At 40.3% G+C, this 26,860-nt stretch overlaps 2 protein-coding genes across 3 annotated transcripts in view; both read right to left on the minus strand.

Moving 5' to 3' along the window:
* CLGN (calmegin) overlaps positions 1 to 10,493 on the minus strand; it is a 41,038-nt gene extending 30,545 nt beyond the window's left edge. Inside the window, exons 1-2 of one of the 2 annotated variants that reach the window (XM_070756640.1) lie at positions 10,360 to 10,493; positions 1,948 to 2,103 (exon numbers count right to left, since the gene is read on the minus strand). In XM_070756640.1, coding sequence (XP_070612741.1) covers positions 1,948 to 2,094 — 147 coding nt within the window. In that variant the 5' untranslated portion in view covers positions 2,095 to 2,103; positions 10,360 to 10,493. Of the gene's footprint in view, positions 1 to 1,947; positions 2,104 to 9,900; positions 9,938 to 10,359 lie in introns of those variants that run through there. The other variant, XM_070756641.1, reaches the window with a different exon arrangement.
* Positions 10,494 to 20,853: 10,360 nt separating this feature from the next.
* Positions 20,854 to 26,860, minus strand: part of MGAT4D (MGAT4 family member D) — a 43,188-nt gene continuing 37,181 nt past the window's right edge. The window contains exons 10-14 of the mRNA XM_070756642.1: positions 26,261 to 26,451; positions 25,272 to 25,350; positions 24,198 to 24,276; positions 22,093 to 22,205; positions 20,854 to 20,937 (exon numbers count right to left, since the gene is read on the minus strand). Coding sequence (XP_070612743.1) covers positions 20,920 to 20,937; positions 22,093 to 22,205; positions 24,198 to 24,276; positions 25,272 to 25,350; positions 26,261 to 26,451 — 480 coding nt within the window. The 3' untranslated portion in view covers positions 20,854 to 20,919. The remainder of the gene's footprint in view (positions 20,938 to 22,092; positions 22,206 to 24,197; positions 24,277 to 25,271; positions 25,351 to 26,260; positions 26,452 to 26,860) is intronic.

Genomic DNA, 26,860 nt, shown 5'->3' on the forward strand with positions numbered 1-26,860 from the left:
AGTTTGGTGATGATATATGACACCATCAGGCAGGAAAAACCGTGGCATAGGGGCGGGAAACCACAAAGTATTTTTTAATTAATATTTTTGAAAAACCGTGGTATAGACTTTTCGCGAAGTTCGAACCCGCGAAAATCGAGGGAACACTGTACATTAAAAGGGCTAAAAGAAAATCAAATGTCTGTACATGATCCATCAAGAACTTCCTTCCATGAAAATGAAGTTTATGCTATCAGCGAAATATAAAGCATGTTTTTCTCTGGCTTTTTCCCCCCCATCAGAGAGCAATACATGTAAGGCATTCAACAGCAATAGAGTTTGGTTTTTCATTTATGCACAGTTGGTAACATTTACTACTGTGGACTCAAACAATTACAATCTAAGTTTTACATTTCTAAGTTATTTATAATTGACCTTTATATTCTAGAGCAAATCAAAAGTTTAATTACTAAAGAATCCTAAATTTATGGAGCAAATTAGTTCTTTGATATTTTAGAAGCTAACACATTTATTATGTAAGAACTTCCATAATAAATTACACAAGGCAAAAGCAGCAGATGTGAAATAGCAATGTATCAAGATGCAACATGAATTATTTTGGAAGAAAATAATATTCAATAGGTACCAAATACATTTGCTGTACCTCCTTTTTGCCACTTCAGTGAGATTTTAGATTCTTCTGAAAAATACAAATACTAATTGATACCTTTTATGGTTTTGTAGCAGGAATGGTAAGATAACATTACCAAAATCTAGGAATACGGTATATATTGACAGATGCTTTCCAAGTGTGGAATGAACTGAGCAAATATAAGCAGCCTCTTATATTAACCAATTGTTAATAAATCATGCTTAGGGTTTTTTTTAAATGATGAATATGACTTCTCTACATGACAATAAGATACACATCTGATTTAGATTCATAAATTGATTTATTAATTTATGCACAGCATGATTTTATGTCTCAGGACTGTGTGAGGATAAAGGATCATTGGTAACAGGTCCGCTGCATTAAAAACAGGACAACATTATAGACCTGTAATAAAAGAATGCATATAAAAACAAAAGAATAAATAAAATAAAATAAATCAATAAATAAATAAAAATAAATAAATAAATAAATAAACTCCAGATCATGCAGAATGCAGCTGCGAGAGCAATCATGGGCTTCTCTAAGTATGCCCATATTACTCCAACACGCCGCAGTCTGCATTGGTTGCTGATCAGTTTCCGGTCACAATTCAAAGTGTTGGTTATGACCTATAAAGCCCTTCATGGCACCGGACCAGAATATCTCCGGGACCACCTTCTGCCGCACAAATCCCAGCGACCGGTTCGGTCCCACAGAGTTGGCCTTCTCCAGGTCCCGTCGACTAAACAATGTCGTCTGGCGGGACCCAGGGGAAGAGCCTTCTCTGTGGTGGCTCCGACCCTCTGGAACCAGCTCCCCCCAGAGATTAGGATTGCCCCCACCCTCCTTGCCTTTCGTAAACTCCTTAAAACCCACCTCTGCCATCAGGCATGGGGGAATTGAAACATCTCCCTCTTGCCCATGTTGTTTTGGTGTATGATTGATTGTGTGCTTGTTTTTTATATATATTGGGGTTGCTTTTATGAATATTTTAACCTAAAAATGTAATTAGATTGGTAAATATTAGATTTGTCACTATGTACTGTTTTTGCCATTGTTGTGAGCCGCTCCGAGTCTACGGAGAGGTGCGGCATATAAATCCAATAAATCTAATCTAATCTAATCTAATCTAAAATCCACTAATATATGGCATAGTTTATGACATTCTATGGCACCAAAATGAATTTTAAAAGAAGTAATGTGTTGGGTCCGAATATACACATTCTTAATACTTTATTATTTCTAAAAGCAATAATAAATGGAACAGTGAAGTTTACAGTCAATTTTAAATTTTAATTTATACATGAAAATGTTACCTCCATAGAGGATCTGCTTGTCTCAGTGTTAGTGTCTTCTGAAACTTGGTCAAAATTTTCTACTTCAACTTCTGGATCTTCATATTCTGCATTTACTGAACTTAATAATAAGAGACTCAGACATAACAAATCCCACTGATGTTGCATTATGACCACCTGTAAAATGGATTTATGACAAATTTATTGTTATTATTTTTTAAATAATCAGATGTTTAAAAATTAAGATAAATCAAACAAAGCTACAGCTGGAAACTTTTGCTTTTATCTTCCCAGACAATAAATTTACTTAATTAACCCGGATGCTGACATTGCAATGTGAACATAGGCATAAGAAAAGAAGTGTTCCATAACCCCAACCCCAATTTGTTTATTTTCCAATTAGAAAAAAAATATTCTTAAATAGCAATAGCACTTATATACTGCTTCACAGTACTTTACAGCCCTTTCTAAGTGGTTTTCTTTAGAGAGTCAGCACATTTTCCCCCAATAATCTCGTTCCTTCTTTTACCAAACTCTGAAGGATGGACGACTGAGTCAACCTTAAGCTGGTCACCAGACATCAGCAGTCAGCAAAATAAACCTGCTGTAGTGCATTCTAACCATTGTACCATGGCTCTTAAAAATATATTCATTCCTAAGTGTAATACAAAACCTGCCAGCATTCTTATTCTCAACATAATTTTAATTGTATCAAACTTTAAATGTCATCTGAATACAGTGGTACCTCTACTTAAGAGCGCCTCTACTTCTAGATAAGAACTGTGTGTTCAAGGTTGTTTGCCTCTTCTTAAGAACCATTTTGTAGTTAAGAACCCAAGCCCAGAAAAAATTCCCAGGAAATTTGAGAGCCACAAAAAGACCCAGCCAGTTTCTTGCCATTCCCCCTTTAATCCTGGCCATCTCAGGCTTTTCTGGGCTGCCAGAGAAGCCTTTCGGTGGTGCTTAAGGAGGCTTTGGCAGTCCAGAGCGAACAAAGCATTTTCCTTTCTCTGGGCGCTTGGAGAAGGAATAAACCTCTGCCAGCGCCCAGAGAAAAGAAATTCTCCCTTCACTCTGGGCAGCGACTGTCCTCCTCCGCTTCTTCCTCCTCCACCTCCCACCCAAATTCCGAGCTTTTATTTCTTTCCTAATGGGTTTGCACGCATTATTTGCTTTTACATTGATTCCAATGGGAATAATTGCTTCTAAAACTTTTCTACTTAAGAACCTGGTCACGGAACGAATTAAGTTCTTAAGTAGAGGTACCACTGTATGTGACATGCTAGAGTGCCTGCAACTGATCACATAATATTTCCATGTGAATCTAATTCACTGCTACCCTGACAATGAGATACAGTACTTAGTAAGATTAGTCTACCTATGTATGTATGCATTACAGTTAAAGCCAACCGCTTTTACACATTCCTCGGCTCAGTTTTTGCAAACAGCAATGGCTCTTGCCCAACATTCCCTAGTCGCACCACAAATAATTACAACGACCTAAGACAAATAGATTTTACAGAAGATAACATTGAAAAGGCACTACACAACCAAAAATCATCTTTATCGGTTCTGATGGACCACGTGCATACTTTCTTAAAAAACTTTCCATTGCTATATCTGAACCACTAAACATAATCTTTCAAAAATATTTCAGGACCAACTCCCTACCCAACCAAGGTCACAGTAGAAGACCCCAGCCTAGTTGAAAATTGGAGATCAATTTTGTAAGGACTTATGACAATTTATGTAAGGATACATATATATTTACTAAAACAGAAATAGATAAAAACTGTAAAGGAAATACAGTTCAACTTAATAACATATAAATGAAAATATAACATTAAGGCAATTCACCGTAGAATCGTTAAAGAGGTTGTTATGTATGCAGTGGTACCTCTACTTAAGAACGCCTCTACTTATGAACTTTTCTAGATAAGAACCGGGTGTTCAAGATTTTTTTTGCCTCTTAAGAACCATTTTCTACTTAAGAACCCAAGCCTGGAAAAATTTCCCAGGAAATTTGAGAGCGGCACAAAAGCCCAGCCAGTTTCCTGCCATTCTCCCTTTAATTCCGGCCATCTCAGGCTTTCTAGGCTGCCAGAGGAGCTTTTCGGTGGCGCTTAAGGAAGTTTTGGCAGTCCAGAGTGAACGAAGCATTTTCCTTTCTCTGAGCGCTTGGACAGGGAATACCCTCTGCCAGCGCCCAGAGAAAAGAAACACTCCCTTCACTCTGGGCAGCCGACAAGTCACCACCGCGAAGGAAAGGCGCTGGCTACAAAGCAAGTGAGTGAGAGGAGAGGGGAGCCCTTCAGCATGGGAAGGAAGAGGCAGCAGGTAGCAGCAGCAGCAGCCAGTGCATGGGAGGCAGTGTATGGGAGGCAGCCTCATGCCGGGTGTATTGGAGGCCCCATGCTCCTCCTCGCAGCCTCAGAGTCCCTCTTTTACTTTTTTTTTTAAGCATTAAAGTTTTGGATTTTTTTGATTCCCCTCACCTCACCTTCTTCCTTCGGCAGCGACTCTGCTCCTCTTCTTCTTCCTCCTCCTCCTCCTACCCAAATTCCAAGCTTTTATTTCTTGCTGATAGGTTTGCACGTATTATTTACTTTTACATTGATTCCTATAGGAAAAATTGCTTCTTCTTAAGAACGTTTCTACTTAAGAACCTGGTCACGGAACAAATTAAGTTCTTAAGTAGAGGCACCACTGTACAAACTTAAAGTGAACCGCTCCAAATTGATTGCAGAAAATACAACTTCAGCAATAGAGTGGTCAATGCCTGGAATGCATTATCCAACTTGATGGTTTCATCCCCAAACCCCTCAAATTTTAACGTTAAACTGTCTACTACTGACTTCACCCATTCCTAAGAGGTCTGTAAGGTGTGTGCATAAGCGCACCAGCGTGCCTACCATCACTGTCCTAATCACTGTCAAAGTGTTGGTTATGACCTATAAAGCCCTTCATGGCATTGGACCAGAATATCTCCGGGACCGCCTTCTGCCGCATGAATCCCAGCGACCGATTAGGTCCCACAGAGTTGGCCTTCTCCGGGTCCCGTCGACTAAACAATGTCGTTTGGCGGGTCCCAGGGGAACAGCCTTCTCTCTGTGGCGGCACCGAATCTCTGGAACCAGCTCCCCCCGGAGATTAGAACTGCCCCCACCCTCTTTGCCTTCCGTAAACTCCTTAAAACCCACCTTTGCCGCCAGGCATGGGGGAATTGAGATATCTCCCCCGGGCCTATACAATTTATGTATGGTATGTTTGTTTGTTTGTATGTATGTCTGCTTAATAATGGGATTTTTAAAATGTTTTTAAATTATTAGATTTGTTATGAATTGTTCTATTGCTGTTGTGAGCCACCCCGAGTCTACGGAGAGGGGCGGCCTACAAATCTAATAGATAGATAGATAGATAGATAGATAGATAGATAGATAGATAGATAGATAGATAGATAGATAGATAGATAAGATAAATAGATAAATAAATAATATTTCCTTTTATTCATTTTCATTTCATGTATTCAAATTATGTATCTATTTATAAGTATTATCTAATATGAGATTGACAAAATAAATAAATAAGTAAGTAAACAATGACAGATATTTAATATGACTTTAGATAAGTCCAGAGGACATGATATATTATTGCTAAAGCAAGTTGGATAATTTAGAAAAGCAAAAAGAAAACAGAATACGCTTCCTTGGTTATACAGGTAGTATATAGCGCACAATTGGGATCAGAATTTATGTTGCTAAGCAAGGCAGCTCTTAAGGGAATCACATCAGATTTCAAGAGCAGTCTGGTCAATCCATTCTCATTTTAATTGTAGAAGCAAAAATATCCGAAATGCACACAAGCTAGCTCTGCAAAACCAAAAAGATTAAAAAAAAAAAAACATTAGAACAAATTTTACCCTTCAATATATTCAGAAATAAATCCTACAGTACTATTATTTCCAGGTAAATGAGATAAAAAACTGGAAACAATATTAATAATAGGATGGGTCGAGAGGAAATAAAACATACCGTATGTGCCTCCCGAAAATTCAAGGGTACAAATTTCAGACACACACACGTTTGAAAATTCAAAACAATGTTCTTCATCACAAAATTCAAAATAAACTAAGCACTCTTTTTGTATTGCAAAGAGCACTTGTCCCAAAACAACCAGGTAGTCTGTACAATTTCCCTTAAGCAGTCATTAAGTACTTAGCTAGCAGCTGTGAAGAAACTTCACACCCCTTCTTCTTCCACTGAAGTGACACACACACACACACACACGTTGCTCTGCTTTGGTTTCAAAGGCGTGAAAAATCAACAAAGTCCAGAAAACAGCAACACACGATTCCTGAAGAACTGCGATCAGATACCCTTTCACAACGGCCAAACCCACACACTGCTATTTATAGCAGCAGCCCTAATTACTGGAGCCCCACCCAAACACAGGTGACCTCATTTTCTCTTGTAATAATCCTTCAGTTGTTGTCCCATATGCATCACTCTACGCATGCGTAGATGTATCATTAATTCTTGTTCAGAATCCAAGGATGATACAGATGATTGATCTCCTCCTGGGGCTGTCTGCTAAACTCCCCTCTTCCCTGTCACTCATGCTTCCTTGATCAGAGGAGGCTTCATCGGCAGATTCCATCGGGAGCAAAACAGGCCTGCAGCATGTGGATGTCTCCCCCACATCATCCTGCACATTCCTTGGGGCAGGAGCTGGGCCAGAGCTAACCACAACATGTATGTAAAGGGTAAAAAACCTGATCTATCTACACACAAAAAACTAAAGGACTTCCCTTTTTTTTTGCAACATTTAACAAACTAATAATAAAGAAGCAAGACTTATAGTACCTTAAAGAATAGCCATGCAAAATAAATATATTAATTAGGCACATTCAAGCAAAAGTACAAAAAATTAGCAAGAAATGTAATTCAGTAGAAAAAGACAATCTCTAAACTACCTCCAGCATTATGGTAGTTCAGCAGTAGATAGACAATTAACTAGAACAAATAATTTTCTTAATAATACTCAAAAAGTAGATAGTTCAGACTTATTGAGAAATAGCAGAATATATATTGATTTTAAAAATTACTTATTACTGGTTCTATTTTGACAATCAAGGTAATCCAAGGGGTAAACATTATTCTCTCATCCATTGTAAAAATTGTCCAAAAGTACATCATTATAGTTGAAGTAGTCTATAGTACAAATTTTAGAGTATCTAGATGCTCCTAATGCCTTCAATTTTTCATGGAGCCAAGCCATTTAAAAATTACTATAACCATAACAAGGAATCTAATTAATACTTTAATCAAACATGCTTTCTTAAGTTTATCAACTCCATTCTTTTCCTGAATTTGGCTCTGCAACCTGCAAATTTCTACACCAGCTTTGGCCCAAAGAGAGTTAAGCAGAAATACTTGGATTGGACGATTACGCATCTCCATAAGTTCCATATTTTTATAGTTCTATTTGCAATCTTAATACTATTTTGCAATTCTGAAAACAGTACAATACAGGCAGTGAGGGGCTATCAAAAATTTTACTACCACACGTCGCTTATGTAGGACGACCTGCATTTTCTTTCAACATCTTTCAATACAAATTGGGAGCTCCATTTTTGTTACCCCGCTGTGTTCACCCCATCCGGGCAGTAGCCCACCCCTGAATACAGGTAGTCCTCACTTAAGGATCCATCACATAATGACTGGTTAAAATTATGAAAGTTTCAGAATAGAGTTTATTACCTATAAATCCACTACCACCTATCATAAAATATCAGGTGCCCCCTATGGGCATGTGATCACTATCTGGGTACTTGAAAGCCTGTTTGGACTTACAAATGGTTGTCAAGCACCCTTTGATCATGTGCTTGCCACTTACATTGTTCCCTGCTGGCCTCCCCATAAAGCCAGTGGGGAAACTGGTAGGATGGAGCCCAAAATCCCTCTCTCCACCCCTGCAGGGAGCTCCACAGAAGCGGGAGAAAAGGGATACCTACCTCCATGCCTTTATTTATTTATTTATTCATTCATTCATTCATTCATTCATTCATTCATTCATTTTTTTTATGCCGCCCTTCTCCTTAGATTCAGTGTGCCTTACAACATGTTAGCCATAGCACTTTTAACAGAGCCAGCATATTGCCCCCACAATCCGGGTCCTCATTTTACCCACCTCGGAAGGCTGGAAGGCTGAGTAAACTTTGAGCCAGTGACGAGATTTGAACCAGTGACCTGCAGATCTACAGTCAGCTTTAGTGGCCTGCAGTACTGCACTCTACCTGCTAAGCCACCTCAGCTCTCTTTTTAATGCATCTTAGCAGCTGAAATCCAAACCTGCCCAGAGCCCAAAAACTCTCTCTTCCTCCTCTTGCAGAGAGCTCTTCAGAAACAGGAAAAAGACTTCCAGCACAGTGTTTGCCAGAACTTCAGCAGCCAAATGCAAGCAACCATGGAGTCCCAAATCCTTCTACAGGCACAGAAAGGGATTCTCTGTCTGTCTGTCTATCTATTTATTTTGTCTACACAATGAGGGTTTTACTGGGTATATATATATATATATAAACATAGTAAAATACAAAATGAAGGTTATAGAGGAGATACTCATAGTAAAATATATCTAAGAAAGAATAGAAAAGAAGATATAGTAGTAGAACATATCAATGAAAGAATAGAAGAAGAGATATAGGAATAGATTATCTCAGGGACCGCCTTCTGCTGCATGAATCCCAGCAAGTGGGCCTTCTCTGGGTCCCATCAACTAAACAATGTCATTTGGCGGGGCCCAGGGGAAGAGCCTTCTCTGTGGCGGCCCCGGCCCTCTGGAACCAACTCTCCCCAGGGATTAGAATTGCCCCCACCCTCCTTGCCTTTCGTAAGCTCCTTAAAACCCACCTCTGCCGTCAGGCATGGGGGAACTGAGATATTCTTTCCCCCTAGGCCTTTACAATTTATGCATGGTATGTTTGTATGTATGTTTGGTTTTACAATAAGAGTTTTTTAGTTGTTTTAGTATTGGATTTACATGCTGTTCTTTATTACTGTTGTTAGCTGTCCCGAGTGTACAGAGAGGGGTGGCATACAAATCCAATAAATAAAATAAATAATAGAAGAAAGGTATAGGAGATATAGGAGAGTAATAGGACAGGGGATGGAAGGCACTCTAGTGCACTTGTACTCGCCCCTTACTGACCTTTTAGGAATCTGGATAGGTCAACCATAGATAATCTAAGGGTAAATTGTTGGTGGTTTGGGGATGACACGGTGGAGTCTGGTAATGAGTTCCATGCTTCGAAAACTTGACAACTCTCTGTGAGATAATTTAATGCTAATAACAGGAAGCACGCTGAGGGAAGGCTCTTCTCCTGGGTCCCTCCAGACGAGACGGGACCCGGAGAAGGCCAACTCTGTGGGATCTAACTGGTCGCTGGGATTTGTGTGTCAGAAGGCGGTCCCGGAGATATTCTGGTCCGATGCCATGAAGGGCTTTATAGGTCATAACCAACACTTTGAATTGTGACCCGAAACTGATCCACTAATTTCAATGCAGGTTGAGTGTGTATGATTGCGTAGTTGATGATTTTACGATATTGATTATGTTATGTTTTTTAACTTTTTAAAATTTTAATATTAGATTTGTATTGTACAGTTGCTATGTTGTGAGCCACCCCGAGTCTTCGGAGAGGGGCGGCATTCAAATCTAATAAATTTAATTAAATGAATGGATGGACCGACTGGACAATGAAACAGCAATTAGGATCCTTCCTCTTAACAGTGTTGTGTTTATTTGGGGGGGGGGTTCTTGTTTATTTTGGTGCGTTCCTAACCTAGGAGGCTCCTTTCCCTCCTTTGTTTAAGAACCGCAGCAATTTCCACGTTTGAACGATGATGGTAAACAAACGAGCCGATTAAAGACAATTAGCCCCAACTTCTCCCGCCTAAGCCAGGTAATTACGGAGACCTCTGCCGAAGCCGAACAAAGCGCTGCCACCGGGGCTCCTTCCTCCTCGGATACGGCAGCTAATTGGTGTTGATCTCCGCATCTGCCCCCAGGAGGAAGGGCTCTCCGCGGAGGCAGCCCGAGCTCGCCGCATCCCTCCGGAGCCGCGGGGCGGACTAGGAGAGAGAGAGAGAGAGGCAGCCTGGAGGCGAACTCCCGCACTGGGTCCAACGTCTCTCGCTCACGCCGGGGAAGGAAGCGGCGGCCGAGAAGAACCGGTGCAGGTCGCACCGAGTAACGGCAGAGTAACGGCTGCGTCCGAAGGAGGAAAGAGTCGGAGGGACGGCCGACCCCTTTCCGCGCACGGAGAGGAGCTCCAGGGAGGACAGCGCCCGCTCGCCGCCTTGCAGTCCGCCCAAACCACAGAACCGTCCGCGGGACGTCCCTCCCAGCGTTCCCTAAGAAACGACCGCCTTTTACCTCCAGTCAGCGTCGCCCCAGCAGCTGGAACACGGACGCTCGCCACAGAGCATCACCTTAGCTTCCCAGCGCGCATGCGTCGCGCAATCCGAACCGGCGGGCGTCAAGGAGCAGGTGCTTCGCCTGGCAGCCTCGGCCAATGGCAGCGGGACGCTTAGAGGTTTTTTTCTAAGCCAATCACGGCGAAGGGATGCCTTTCCCGTCGGCGAACTAACCCAACCCCGAATCGGTCCGCCGTTCTTTGAGAGAACGCAGCGCGCGCGGCCTGTCCAATCAGGTTGCAGCTTTGATTGCTGCTGAAGGGAAAAAAACCTTAAATGTATTTTCGCGGACGGTTGCAACCACGGTTGCCGGTGTAGCTACACCTCAGACTGTTGAAAAATCAATTCTTCCGATTTCGATATGGAATTTTTTCTTTTTAAATATTATTTTAAATTAATTTTCCACTTTTAAAAAAGAAAACACAATAGTAAGTACAGAAGAAAATCAAAGAAAATTAAATTAATAATAATATATACAGATATTAGCGTTATATTAGCCTTGAAGTCACTATATTTATATTATATTAATTATACACCAGACTATAATTTGTCTCAAGTATATACATTAGTGCATGCTTTTTTCCGATATGGAATTTTTAAAGTGCTTTGTTAAACATTTCTATCGCAGGCATATGTCTTCCAGCAAAAATGAATGCAATGCAGTGATTAATATTTATTTATTTATTTATTATTTGGATTTGTATATCGCCCCTCTCCGAAGACTCGGGGTGGCTCACAACAAGTGAAAACAAATCATAAATAATCAATTAATTAAAATATTTAAAGATTTTAAAAAAAACCATGTACTAACAGACACACACACAAGCATACCATGTATAAATTAAATGTGCCCAGGGGGAGATGTTTAATTCCCCCATGCCTGACGGCAAAGGTGGGTTTTGAAGAGTTTACGGAAGGCAGGAAGAGTAGGAGCAGTTCTGATCTCCGGGGGGAGTTGGTTCCAGAGAGCCGGTGCCACCACAGAGAAGGCTCTTCCTCTGGGGCCCGCCAACCGACATTGTTTAGTTGACGGGACCCGGAGAAGGCCCACTCTGTGGGACCTAATCGGTCGCTGGGATTCGTGCGGCAGAAGGCGGTCTCGGAGATATTCTGGTCCGATGCCATGAAGGGCTTTAAAGGTCATAGCCAACACTTTGAATTGTGACCGGAAACTGATCGGCAGCCAATGCAGACTGCGGAGTGATGGTGAAACATGGGCATACCTGGGTAAGCCCATGACTGCTCTCGCAGCTGCATTCTATGTTAGACTGGGACCTGGAAACCCGGTTTCAAACCCGACCATTGTCATGGAATCGGTTAGAGCAGGGGGCTCCAACCTTGGGCACTTTAAGCCTGGCGGACTTTAATTTCCAGAATTCTCCAGCCAGCTTTGCTGGCTGGGGAATTCTGGGAATTGAAGTCCGCCAGGCTTAAAATGCCTAAGGTTGGATATCCCTGGGTTAGAGGACTTTTGCTGAGTTCAGCAGATGATGATGATGATGATGATGATGATTATTATTATTATTATTATTATTATTATTATTTATTAGATTTGTATGCCGCCCCTCTCCGAATACTCTTATGAATTTATACAACTGGAATTCCAGAGGATGGGTGAATTACAAAATTTATTAGTGTTAATTAATCATCAAGGCAAAAATTAAATGTTTGAACTTGCTTTTTAAAAAGAGCTACTTTAAATTATTCTAATTTTGAATATATCATTCTATTTTTAGTTATCTATGTAAAATTATCTGTTATAAGGAAATGACTTCTTGAACAATCAGCTGCTGGTGAGATATTCTTTTATTTTTCCACCTTTTTCAAAGGGTAATATTTCTTTTACACAGGTTTCCCTTCCCCACTAATTTCAAACTGGACAGTTTACCCCTTTTCAATTTTTAAAATATTTTCCAATGACCCAATATTTGTTTTATTTTTTTCTCTCAGTATTACCTCACAGAAATTGAATGAATGCTTTTCCTTAATATGGTGACTTCCAAATACAGTGGTGCCTTTACTTACAAACTGAATTCGTTCCGTGACTAGGTTCCGTGACTAGTAGAAAAGTTTGTAAGAAGGAGATTCCTAGAGAGGCCCCACAGAGGCTTTCCCTGCTTTTTCCGGCCCTATTTCCTCCCAGGAGATTCCTAGATAGGCCCATGAAGTTCTCCCTGTTTTTTCTGGCTCCGTTGCCTCCCAGGAGATTCCTAGAGAAGCCCCACAGAGGCTCCTCCCCTCCTTTTCCGGCCCTGTTTCATCCCAGGAGATTCCTAGAGAGGTTCCATAGAGGCTTCTCCCTGCCTTTTCCGGTTACAGTTTCAGAGGCTCGGCTTTGTAAATGGAAAATGGTTCTTGAGAAGAGGCAAAAATATCTTGAACACCCGTTTTTTATGTAGAAAAGTTCGTATGTAGAGGCCTTTGTAGGTAGAGGTACCACTGTATGTTAATCCTGAAGCTCACAATTTCCAGATGGTATAGTTGACACCAGGTTGAGATAAAACACAGTTGATCACAAAAGCATCAGTAATACAGGCTCTAGACTTATTTTAAAAGTACTACTGAAACTCATGTGTCAATATGACTAGAGTGCTTTAAAGTATAATGTGGTTTTAGTTAATAATATGTTAATCTTGTTATTGTGGTTATTGTGTTATTGTCCAACCAGGTTTTATAGTTTAGCCTTTTGGGCATACTCAACTGTGATTTATTCAATAATAGCAATAGCAGTTAGAATTATATATCACTTCACAGTGCTTTACACCATTCTCTAAGCAGTTTACAGAGTCCGTATATTGCCTCCAACAATCTCCAACATTGACCTTGGATGGATGGAAAGCTAAGTCAGCCTTGAGACAGTCAAGGTCAAACTGCTGGCAGTTGGCAGAGTAATCCTGCAATACTGCATTCTAACCCCACAGCTCATGGTTCAAATAAATTATGGCTTAGTGTGGTATACAGGTGAAACTCGAAAAATTAGAATATCATACAAACGTTCATTTATTTCAGTAATGTAACTTAAAAGGTGAAACTTAATATATGAGAGATATTCATAACATGCAAGGCAAGATAGTTCAAGCAGTGATTTGTCATAATTGTGATGATTATGGGGTGCAGCTCATGAAAACCCCAAATCCCCCATCTCAGAAAATTAGAATATTATAAGCATGCATATGTACTCAGTACTGTACTTCGTTTGGGCCCGTGCGGCGTGGCATGGATGGTATTAGCCTGTGGCACTGCTGAGGTGTTATGGAATACCAGGATGCTTCATTAGCGGCCTTCAGCTCTTCTGCATTGTTCTGTATCATGTCTCTCATCTTTCTCTTGGCAGTGCCCCATACATTCTCTATGGAGTTCAGGTCAGGAGAGTTTGCTGGCCAATCAAGGACAGTAATCCCATGGTCATTGAAGCAGGTTTTGGTGCTTTGGCCAGTGTGCGCAGGTGACAAGTCCTGCTGGAAAATTTAAGTCGCCATCCCCATAAAGCTCGTATGCGGATGGAAGCACGGAGCGCTCTAAAATCTCCTGGTAGACAGCTGCGTTGACCCTCGACTTAATGAAGCATAGTGGACGAATAACAACAAATGACACTGTGGAAACCTTTGCATCTCATTTGGAAACCAAGAACCCAGACTATGGAGGAAGAATGGAGAGGCACACAATGCAAGATGCTTGAGGTCCAGTGTAACATTTCCACAGTCTGTGTTGATTTAGGGAGCCATGTCTATAAAGCCCTTCATGGCATCGGGCCAGAATATCTCCGGGTCCGCCTTCTGCCGCACGAATCCCAGCGATCGGTTAGGTCCCACAGAGTGGGCCTTCTCTGGGTCCCGTCGACTAAACAATGTCGTCTGGCGGGACCCAGGGGAAGAGCCTTCCCTGTGGCGGCTCCGACTCTCTGGAACCAGCTCCCCCCAGAGATTAGGATTGCCCCCACCCTCCTTGCCTTTCAGAAACTCCTTAAAACCCACCTCTGCCGTCAGGCATGGGGGAATTGAAACATCTCCCCCTTGCCCATCTAGTTTCTGTGTATGATTCAACTGTGTGCTTGTTTTTTATATATTGGGGTTTCTTTTGGATTTTTTAACTTAAAACTGTAATTTAGATTGCTAAATATTAGATTTGTTACTATGTATTGTTTACCATTGTTGTGAGCCGCCCCGAGTCTACGGAAAGGGGCAGCATATAAATCCAATAAATCTAATCTAATCTAATCATGTCATCTGCTGGTATTCAGACAGTTGACTGTCCAATCTTTTCTTGAAAAACTCTGCTGATGAAGCAATTACAACTTCGGAAGGCAAGCTGTTCCACTGGTCCATTGTCCTCATTGTTAGGAATAAACAATTCCAGGTTGCTTCTCTCCTTGAGTAGTCCCTATCCATTATTTCTTGTCTTGCCTTCTGGTGCTTTGGAAAATAAGTTGATCCTCTCTTCTTTGTGGCAGCCCCTCAAATACTGGAATACTCCTATCACGTCACATCTAGTCCTTCTTTTCTCTAGATTGGCCATATCTATTTCCTGCAACCGTTCCTGATAGGTTTTTGTCTCCAGGCCTTTAATCATCTTAGTTGCTCTTCTTTGCACTTTTTTTCCCCCCAAAGTCTCAACATCTTTGTTGTAATGTGGTGTGTATGTGTGTATATATGTGCGTATATGTGTGTATGCATATATGTGTGTATGTATGTATGTATGTATGTATGTATGTGTATATGTATGAATATATGTATATACAGTGATCCCTCGATTAGCACGGTCTCGATTAGTGCGAAACGCTGCAACGCGGTTTTTCAAAAAATATTAATTAAAAAATACTCCACGGTTTTTTTGCTATACCACGGTTTTTCCCACCCGATGACGTCATACGTCATCACCAAGAGTCACTTCTCTGTCTCTTTCTCTTTCTTTCCTGTCACTATGCTTCAATCATTTTCTCATTTCTCTTTTTTCTCCCCTTTTTTCTATCATTTCTCTCTCTCTTTCTTCCTCTCTCACACTCTCTTCCTCCCTTCTCTCTCCCCCCCTCCACTTGCCCACGAGAAGAAAAAAAGCAACCTCTGCCGGGCAGCTCCCCTTGTGCCCCCGCTTTGTGCCTGCCTCTTTTGGGGATTTCTTTTTCTTTTCTTTTTTGCGCTGGCAGCGGGAGCTGTTGGGGAGGGCTCTGCCGGGAAGGCCTCTCAGCTGCAGAGCCGAATGGGGGCGGAGGCAACAGCGGAGCCCGGCGCTGGGGCCATGCGAGGCTGTTCATCCAGGGGGGCGTGGACTGGCAAGTCGCCCTCCTTTCTCTCTCTTTCTCAAGATCGCTTGCCGCTTGCCTATTGCAGCGAAGGAGGCGAAGCAAGGCTCCAAGCTGCAAAGCGGCAAGCGGCAAGCGATCTTGGAGTTTCCCCTTTGCCTGGGCGGCAGGAAGACCAAGGGAAGGTTCCTTCAGCCGCCCAACACCTGATCCGCTCCGCAGCGCGGCAGCAGCGAGGAGCCGAAGATGGGGTTTCCCCTTTGCCTTTACCCCATCTTCGGCTCCTCGCTGCTTCCGCGCTGCGGAGCAGATCAGCTGTTGGGCGGCTGAAGGAATCTTCCCTTGGTCTTCCCCGCCGCCCACACGCAAACTCCACCATCTGCGCATGTGCGGCCATGAAAAAAATGGCGCACATGCGCAGATGGTGGTTTTTACTTCCGCATCCAGTATAACGCGGAAATCGGTTAGCGCGGGAGGTCTTGGAACGTAACCCCCGCGCTAACCGAGAGATCACTGTATATGTATGTATCTATGTATGTACAGTATGTACGTATACCATTTGTCGCCAGCTTTTAAGTGCTTAATACACCTTAGCTAATTTATACGATGTGGCAACCTTGTTTATTCCTTTCCCTAATAGTATCAAACTGAATATAGACCTCACAGCTTATAGATTGTAATTTTAGTAGTATTGACAATGCATAATTGATAGACTGGATTTTATCATGGATTTTATCTCTTATTTATCATAGCTTTTGATTGAGTATTCACTAAGTGCTTTTATTTGTTTTGGTCTATGACTGTAATAATAAAACATTGAATTTGAATTTGTTGTAATGTGGTGACCAAAATTGGATGCAGTATTCCAAGTGTGGTCTTACTAAAGATTTATAAAGCAGTACTAATACTTCATGTGATTTTGAGTCTATGGTTCTGTTTATACAACCAAAGATTGTATTAGCTTTTTTGGCTACTGCCGCAAGCTGCTGGTCCATATTTAAATGATGGTCCACTAGGATTTCTAGGTCTCTCTCACAGCTGCTGTTTTTGAGCCAGGTTTTTCCTAATTTGTATTTGTTCCCTTAGTTTTTCTGTCTAGGTGTAAAACCTTGTTTTTCTCCACATTAAATTTCATGTTATTGGATAGTGTCTATTGTTCAAGTCTGTCAAGATCTTTGTGGATCTTGGGCTTGTCTTCTGAGGTGTTGGCTATTCCTTCCAGCTTTAGTGTCATCTGCAAATTTGATGAGTTACCATTCTATTCCCTCATCTAAGACATTTATGAAGATATTTAAAAGTACAGTGGTACCTCGGTTCTCGAATGCCTTGGTTGTCGTACATTTCAGATACCGAACAAAATTTTCAGCAAAAATTTCCTTCGGTATCTGAACAAAAATTCGGATACCGAACAGCCACAGAAAATTTTGTTATTTATCTGAAATGTTACCGCCAGGGGCGGCTGCAATCCCGGCAACTTCGGGGGGCTCCTTTCCTCAATGCTTCGTCTTGTTACCTGTAGGCAGCTGCACCAACTTTCTCCTTCCTGGCGGCGGCAATGGCGGCAGCTTCCCTTCGAGGAGCAACAGCGCCACGAATGTCACGTGATGAAGGGAAGCCGCCGGAGCCATCCCAGCAGCTTCCCTTCATTACGTGATGTTCCCGGCGCTGTTGCTACTCGAAGGGAAGCCGCCGCCGTTGCCGCCGCCGGGAAGGAGAAAGTTGGTGCAGCTGCCTACAGGTAACAAGACGAAGCACTGAGAAAAGGAGCCCCCCGAAGCTGCCAGGATTGCAGACACCCTCACCCTTCCTGCAGCTTGGAGCGCTTATAGAGCTCCTCAGATTTTTTATACCATAGGAAATAAAGAAAATAGATTTAATTAGTTCCCAGCGAGTCAACAGGGGCTGGGAACCAATTAAATCCATTTCCATTATTTCCTATGGGATAAATTAATTCAGTACTCGACCAAATCGGTTCTCGAACACACTTCTGGAACGAATTGTGGTCGAGAAACGAGGTACCACTGTACTAGGTATAAGACATAACCTTGTATACCACTGTTTATTTCCCCCCAGGTAGATATACCATTAAGGATTACTCATTGAGTATGGTTTGTCAGACAGTTACAAATCCATCTGGTGATGATGCTGTCTATCCCACATTTTTCTAATTTACCAAGTAGGTTGTCCTCTACATTGTTGAATGCCTTGCTGAAGTCTGAGTATACTATGTCCGCAGCAATTTGCTGCTCCACTGATTTATAGTCACTTTGTCAATGAATGAAATAAGATTGGTCTGGCATGATCTATTTTTAGCAAACCCATGCTGGCTACTATTATAACTTGATTCTAGATGTCCACAGATCCAGTTTCCAATTTATTAGGTATTCTGTTGTTTCCTCCAGCCATTTTCTTTAGTTCAGTATTTTTTCGCTGCTGCGTATGTCCACCATAAATAATAATATGTCCCCTGCGTTTGTTTGCGCTTCCAGCAGATTGGTGACATATTCGAATAGAAGGTGTGTACCAATCTTCAATCAATGGTATGCAATAGCTATGCTTCCCTGCCAGAACCTCCAAAAAAGCTCAAGATCCCAGTGATTTATGTTCATCAAGATCGGACAGGTTTTTTCTTACTACCATTTTCTTGCTTATTTTAATTTTTTATTTATAGTCTTTCTTTTACAGTTATGTTTTTGGTAGGTTGGGCTACAGTTTCTTTTTGTGTGTAGATTGGTGCAAAGAATGAGTTAAACAAATTTTAGGAATCTTAGCTAGGGGCATTTTTACATACAGTACCTGTTCTGTCGGGCTCTCTGGTAGACTCCTCCCAAAAATTCACAGGTACAAATTTCAGACACACACACGTTTGAAAATTCAAAACAATGTTCTTTATAATGAAAAGTCACTTAAACTAAGCCCTCTTTTGGTATAGCAAAGAGCACTCGTCTCCAAACAAACTGGTAACTTGTACAAGTCCCTTATCAGTTCTGTGATACTTAGCTTGCAGCTGTGAGGCAATTCACAGTCCTTCTTCTTTCACCAAGTGAAACACACTTTGCTCTGGTTTAGTTTCAAAGCGGGGGAAATCAGCACACGAAAGGTCAAAGTCAGTAAAGCAGTCACGAAACACAACAATCAGATAATCCTCCACAATGGCCAAACCCACAGGCTGCTATTTATAGCAGCCTCACTAATTACCACAGCCCCACCCAACCACAGGTGGCCTCATTTTCTTTGATAATAATCTCTCAGTTGTTGTTGCCTATGCATTGCTCTCTGCATGCGTGGCTATATCATTAACTCTTGTTCTGAATCCAAGGAGGAGCTAGATAATTGATCTCCTTCTGAGCTGTCTGCCACACTCTCCTCCTCCCTGTCACTACTGTCTTCTTGGTCAGAGGAGCCTTCAGCAGCAGATTCCACCCGGGGGGGGGGGCAAAACAGGCCTGCAGCATGTGGATGTCTCCCCCACATCCACAGTCCTTGGGGCAGGAGCTGGGCCAGAGCTAACCACAACACAGTATATGTCACATATGTAAAATTTCCATAGCAAACCATACTGAACATTCTTTTTAAAAAGTCCAAACTTACTTGCCTGAAATCTGATAGCTGTTATCTCCTTCAAAAGACTTAAGTTTTCAGATTTTATTTAGTTATGAATCAAAGAGTACACCTGTCATTTCCATAATTCTACCCTATACTCATTAAAAATGAAAATATTACTCCTGATCTAATATGAAGAAATATGTGTGAAGAAATATCTGAGCTCCACAGGCCTGGGTAGATTGCAGTTTCATTTTGGACAGTGTGTGCATTAAATATGTTTACTGCATAGCGTTATAGGAAGGAGAAAATCTATAGGACTATTTTCAGCTGGAGCTGGTAAACCTAGGTTAGTAAGATATGGAAGATGTAAAGTGCACAATTTCTTCCATCAATTCTTCCTTCTTGAAAGGAAATTGAATAGAACTAATGCCAGCTTGTGATGACTGATGCAATAATATATAAATATAATGTATCAGTAAATTTTATTGATGGAAGCATAAGGTAAGACAATTCAATTTTTACACTAGGAGATTACAGCCCAACAAAATGTCAAAATAAAATAATTTAAGGAAAATTAAAATCTTGACCAAATACTTAATAAAATTTGTCATCTGAAAGAAAATGTAAAAGTATGTCATTTTGGCAAGATCATGTTTTACTGTTTTTATTTGTTTTGATGTACAGTGATCCCCCGAGTTTCGCGATCTCGATCATTGCGAAACGCTATATCGCGATTTTTCCACCCGATGACGTCACTCCCTTCCTTTCTCATCTTTCTTTCTCTCTCTCTTTCTCTATCTTGCTTCTTCCTCTCTCACACTCTCTTCCTCCCTCTCTCATCACTTTCTTTCCTTCTCTCTCTTTCTCTATCTCTCCCCCTCTTGCTCTCGAGCGGCAAGCGAGCAGCCGGGCGGGCGGGCGAACGGGCAAGCGGCAAGCAATCTTGGGGTTTCCCCTTTGCCTGGGCGGCGGGAAGACCCAGGGAAGGTTCCTTCGGCCGCCCAACAGCTGATCTGCTCCGCAGCGCGGCAGCAGCGAGGAGCCGAAGATGGGGTTTCCCCGTTGCCTGGGCAACGGGGAAACCCCATCTTCGGCTCCTCGCTGCTGCCACGCTGCGGAGCAGATCAGCTGTTGGGCGGCCGAAGGAACCTTCCCTGGGTCTTCCCCGGGTCTTCCCCGCCGCCCACACGCAAACTCCACCATCTGCGCATGTGCGGCCATGGAAAAAGGGGCACGCATGCGCAGATGGTGTTTTTACTTCCGCACCACTACATCGCGAGAAATCGATTATCGCGAGGGGTCTTGGAACGGAACCCTCGCGATAATCGGGGGATCACTGTATTGCTAAACTACTATGCATTTGTTCACATGTAGCTTTTACAGTTGGTATATAAATGTGTATTCATTCATAAATTCTGTTGTCTATAACCACATTTTCTTCTATTATGTTTGTATAGAAGTATAGCCTTTTTTGTTCAGACAATTTAAACTTTTTAATAAAGAGCTTCTTGGCAATAGATTATAATTACAATAATTTCATTTATTGAAAAAATAATATGGAAATATTCTCTAAACTTAATATAATTAACCACTCTCCTAGTCCCACCGCACAGTATGGTATTAGGAAGAAAATAGCATTCTATTGTTGATCATTTTCTTGCTACCAGTAGATGGCCTTGTTTCCATACTGCTTTTACACTTTCAAAATCTCAAAGAAGTCTGTAATTCTTTATTTCACGTCTCTATAAATATCTGCATTAGAAAAAAAGAGATGCTGTTTCTCAACATGGTAAATACAAAGTACATTTACAATTCACAATCTCTCAATATCTTTACACATTTTCCTCCCAGTATGTCCGCATGGTATTTTGGAAATATTTAAAATATAACAATACCCTTTTAAAAATGTAAACTTTCATACAGTAATTGTTTCAAAAATTCTGACTGAGGAGGTATCAATAACAGGGTAAAATTTAAAAAAAACTATTAATAGGGAAATTTTTGAAAGTGATACTTTATTATTATGTTTATTTTGAAAATTAAGTAAATGGAGAACAGCTGACACTTCTCTCTAAAACAAAAGTTCAAAATAACTGTGAATGTGAGTCATAGAACAAGTCTGAAAAGGCTCTATTTACTCCAAATTAATTACAAAACATATTCCTAAATATATTAGAACAAAATTATTTTTAAAATGATTGCAATGGTACATAAGGCGATGGTAGGTTAATTTAGGGGTAGTGATTTCTGACAGTCTCAAAATGGGTGAACAGTGCAGTCAGACGGTAGAGAAAGCAAGTAGGATGCTTGGCTGCATAGCTAGAGGTATAACAAGCAGGAAGAGGGAGATTATGATCCCGCTATATAGAGTGTTGGTGAGATCACATTTGGAATACTGTGTTCAGTTCTGGAGACCTCACCTACAAAAAGATATTGACAAAATTGAACGGGTCCAAAGACGGGCTACAAGAATAGTGGAAGGTCTTAAGCATAAAACGTATCAGGAAAGACTTAATGAACTCAATCTGTATAGTCTGGAGGACAGAAGGAAAATGTGTTAAAGCGTTAAATAAGGTCCAGGAGGGAAGTGTTTTTAATAGGAAAGTGAACACAGGAACAAGGGGACACAATCTGAAGTTAGTTGGGGGAAAGATGAAAAGCAACATGAGAAAATATTATTTTACTGAAAGAGTAGTAGATCCTTGGAACAAACTTCCAGCAGACGTGGTAGATAAATCCACAGTAACTGAATTTAAACATGCCTGGGATAAACATATATCCATCATAAGATAAAATACAGAAAATAGTATAAGGGCAGACTAGATGGACCATGAGGTCTTTTTCTGCCATCAGACTTCTATGTTTCTGTGTTTCTATAATCTTGATAGTCTAAAAATCTGTACCTACCTCGCTTAGTAATACCCATTTGGGAGAATTAGAATGAATAAACACACGTAAAGCATTTATATTTCCTAAAAATGGGACAATGCCACCCTCTGCTATTCCATCTTCAAAGTTGTCTATTAATAAATAAAAATATTACTTCAGGTGTATGCCAAAATTATTTTTTAGCATAATATCCTGCCATAAAGAACCATAAAGAGTCACATTTAGTGTATGTATGTATATATGTGTAGTTAAGTTAATTAAGACATGGTTAATTACAGTATAATTATAAAAATGATTTAATCATTATAGTATCTAGAAATTGATTCAGGATATTTTTTACCTCACGAAATACAGTGGTACTTCTACCTAAGAATGCCTCTATTCTAAGAACTTTTCTAGATAATAACCAGGTGTTCAAGTTTTTTTGCCTCTTCTTAAGAACCATTTTCTACTTAAGAACCCGAGCCCGGAAAGATTTCCCAGGAAATTTGAGAGCGGCACGAAGGCCTAGCCAGTTTCCTGCCATTCCCCCTTTAATCCCAGCCATCTTGGGCTTTTCTGGGCTGCCAGAGGAGCCTTTCGGTGGTGCTTAAGTAGACTTTGGCAGTCCAGAGCGAATGGAGTGTTTTCCTTTCTCTGGCCGCTTGGAGAGGGAATAAACCTCTGCCAGCGCCCAGAGAAAAGAAACACTCCCTTTGCTCTGGGCAGCCGAGGAGTCACCACAGCGAAGGAAAGGCGCCGGTTACAAAGCGAGGGAGAGGAGAGGGGAGCCCTTCAGCATGGGAAGGAAGAGACAGCAGGTAGCAGCAGCAGCAGCAGCCAGATGAATGAATGAATGAATGAATGAATGAACGAACGAACGAACGAACGAACGAACGAACGAACGAACGAACGAACGAACGAACACAAACAAACAAACAAATAAATAAATAAATAAATAAATAAATAAATAAATAAATAAAAGTATGGAAGGCAGTGTATGGAAGGCAGCCTCGCGCTGGGTGTATTGGAGGCCCCATGCTCCGCTGCCTCTGAGTCCCTCTTTTTTTTTTAAGCCTCAAAGTTTTGGATTTTTTTGATTCCCCTCACCTCACCTTCTTCCTTCGGCAGCGACTGTCCTCCTCCTCTTCTTCCTCCTCCTCCTCCCACCCAAATTCAGAGCTTTTATTTCTTTCCTAATGGGTTTGCATGCATTATTTGTTTTTACATTGATTCCTATGGGAATAATTGCTTCTTCTTAAAAATGTTTCTACTTAAGAACCTGGTCATAGAATGAATTAAGTTCTTAAGTAGAGGTACCACTGTATGTGTGTGTGTGTATGTGTGTTAGATATTCGACAATCAACTATACAGTATATCTGTATGTATATGTACATACATACATATATGTATGTATTATATATTGCTCAAAAAAATAAAGGGAACACTCAAATAACACATCCTAGATCTGAATGAATGAAATATTCTCGCTGAATACTTTATTCTGTACAAAGTTGAATGTGAAATTGATTGTCAATCAGTGTTGCTTCCTAAGTGGACAGTTTGATTTCACAGAAGTTTGATTTACTTGGGAGTTATATTGTGTTGTTTAAGTGTTCCCTTTATTTTTTTGAACAGTGTATACACACACACACACACAGACACAGACACACAATGTATACAAACATATACATATACCTAAATAAATGAGTATATATTTACTAAATAAATGAATAAATAAGTAGATAGAAAGAAACTATTGTATCATCACCAAAGTGTTACAAAATGATAAACAATACCAAAATTGGATTTTAAAAAATCAATAAATAATAGGACATAAAGTCCTCTTCAAAATATAGTTATTTATGTCCCTTTCTGTTCAAAAGAGAGCTGAAGTTATCTAGATTTCATCATGTACTTTTCTATGTGTGTGTATATATATACACCCACTAAAACCCTCATTGTGTATTGGACTAAATAAATAAATAAAATAAAATTTAAAAATTCTAAGAAGAGAAAAATTACATTTTATCCAGTGGAAAATAACTTTTGGATGCAACCTGCCACAAGCCCCCTCACTTGTTCACTACAACAACATTGAAAAATAGCAATCAAACTAGAAGCATTTTCGATGTATTGTTTACCTATCTGAAAAAATCCATCCCAAGTTTTTATGATGGTGATGTTGTTTGCATTGTTTCTTACAGTCCGTAAAGTAATATTCTGAAACAAATAAAAGGAATAAAATTCTAACCAGTCTCTGGAAAGAAAAGCAACATCATCTTGATCACATTTCTGTTATGTAAAATTCAGCTAAAGCTCAGTGAAAATTCCCAACTAGTCAGTGAGGGTCGTTGCTTATTGGTGTGTTTAAAACACCGCCACCATCAAATCTCTCTAGGAAATCATTTTTCCTCTGGCTAGGTGACATAATTTCCAACAGGTTATTTCAAATGAGGAATACAGTGGTCCCTTGATTTTCGTGTGTTCGAACTTCGCGAAAAGTCTATACCACGGTTTTTCAAAAATATTAATTAAATAATACTTTGCGGTTTCCCCCCCCTATACCACGGTTTTTCCCACCTGAGGACGTCATACGTCATCGCCACACTTTCGTCCACCTTTAATAAATATTTTTTTAATAAACTTTAATAAATAAACATGGTGAGTAATAATCTAAGTGGTTGCTAAGGGAATGAGAAATTGCAGTTTAGGGGTTTAAAGTGTTAAGGGAAGGCTTGTGATACTGTTCATAGCCAAAAATAGTGTATTCATTTCCGCATCTCTACTTCGCGGAAATTCGACTTTCGCGGGCGGTCTCGGAACGCATCCCCCGCGAAAATCGAGGGAACACTGTATTGTCAAATTGTGGTTTGAGGAGAAACAAAGTAGGGCCAGGAAGTAATAAAGAAGGGGACACTATAATTGCTTACATTATGTTCGTCATGATATCCAACTACAATGAAAAAACAATTTTGAAGAAATTTTAAAAGGCAAATAGTTATGAACAGAATAGAATGAGACCGTGCTCAGGCAGGAAACCCTTTACCATATCAGACAAATGGTTGTCCAATTTAAAAGGTTATCATTTATTAGAAATGTTGAAGAAACTATTCTATGTAGAAGATAGGACCCTAATAGATTAGGGATAGTAGATAGAAATATAAAGCTTCTTACTTTTCTAGAAGCTTCACATTGATATGGGTAGAGATACTTACATTACTAGGTAAAACATCTACAGTAGCGTTAAACAATATGTCTCTACGATGATCCGAATTTCCACTTCTAAATAAATATCTGCAGAGCAAATTGCATAAAAACATGAGGAAAGTTACCATTAATATGAAATTGTGGGCTTTTAATGTGAGACAAGTTCAACTTATTGTTTAGAGAAAATGCTTCTAGAACAGTTTACAAACAGTTTACAAACAAAAAGTAAATTATAGTTATGAGGTTTGGGTTTGTTTGTTTGTTTTATTTTATTTTAGTTATATGCCGCCCTTCTCCAAGGACATTTGTTCCATACGCATAGTTAGGAATAAAGCGGTAACAAAGATTGGAACTACTATTAGGCAGTATCCAGCAATGTCAGATAGCATTCTCTATCTTTGCTATTTTCGTTAAAAATAATAATTAATAATAATAATAATGATAATTTATTGGATTTGTATGCCGCCCCTCTCCGCAGACTCGGGGCGGCTAACAACAATAATAAACACAACATGTACAATCCAATAATAAAAACAACTAAAAACCCATATTATAAAACCAAACATACACACAAACATACCATGCATAACTTGTAATGGCCTAGGGGGAAGAGCTATCTCAACTCCCCCATGCCTGGCGGTATAAATGAGTCTTGAGTGGTTTACGAAAGACAGGGAGGGTGGGGGCAGTTCTAATCTCCGGGGGGAGTTGGTTCCAGAGGGCTGGGGCCGCCACAGAGAAGGCTCTTTCCCTGGGGCCCACCAAACGGCATTGTTTAGTCGACGGGACCCGGAGAAGGCCAACTCTGTGGGACCTTATCAGATCACACAAGAACAACAATGTAATCTTAGTGTTATCTCATTTGTCATTTTCCCAATTCAAATGACTTATTGGAACTTTTTTCACTTTGAGAAAAATTAAGGCAAGTTAGATAACCAATTTTGATGTGGGGGAAATCATTACATTAGAGACAATTTTGCCTCAGGTGATTAATTACCTTATTATTTTCAATGGTTCCTCAAAAATGAACAGAATATAATCTCCAGCTTTAGGAGCAAGAGCCCAAAATATTTCTAGTCCATTGTAAGCCTTTTCTAGAGTAAACCGCTGATATGCTTTTAAACTTGTTTTCATTTTTGCAGGAGGATTAACATGTTTCCTAAATGATGTTTTGTCAAAATCTTTATCCTGTAAAATATAAATGTAGATTCACGTTTAAAAACACTATTGTACAAAGTTTTATCAAAAACAATAATGCACAAATTATAATCTTGGAATATAACAAGATTTGGGAATCTCCTGCTAAAGGCAATATGGGGAAGATTCAGAGCGGGAACAAAAATAAGTGTCTATTACTAAGCAGAATAATGAAAAAACAACGAAACCTGCATTATGATGTCACAACTCAAACCACAACGTTTAAACTCGTGTCCTTGCATCAGGCTAAGTAACTCACTGGGTTTTTGTTGCAACATCACAATCTATGTGTCACCACTCACTATCCCCACACACTCATAGCTGTCTGTGATGATAATAATAATAATAATAATAATATAATAATAATAATAATAATAATAATAATAATTTATTAGATTTG

Source organism: Erythrolamprus reginae, chromosome 7 (assembly GCF_031021105.1).
Source record: "Erythrolamprus reginae isolate rEryReg1 chromosome 7, rEryReg1.hap1, whole genome shotgun sequence".
Lineage (NCBI taxonomy): Eukaryota > Metazoa > Chordata > Lepidosauria > Squamata > Dipsadidae > Erythrolamprus > Erythrolamprus reginae.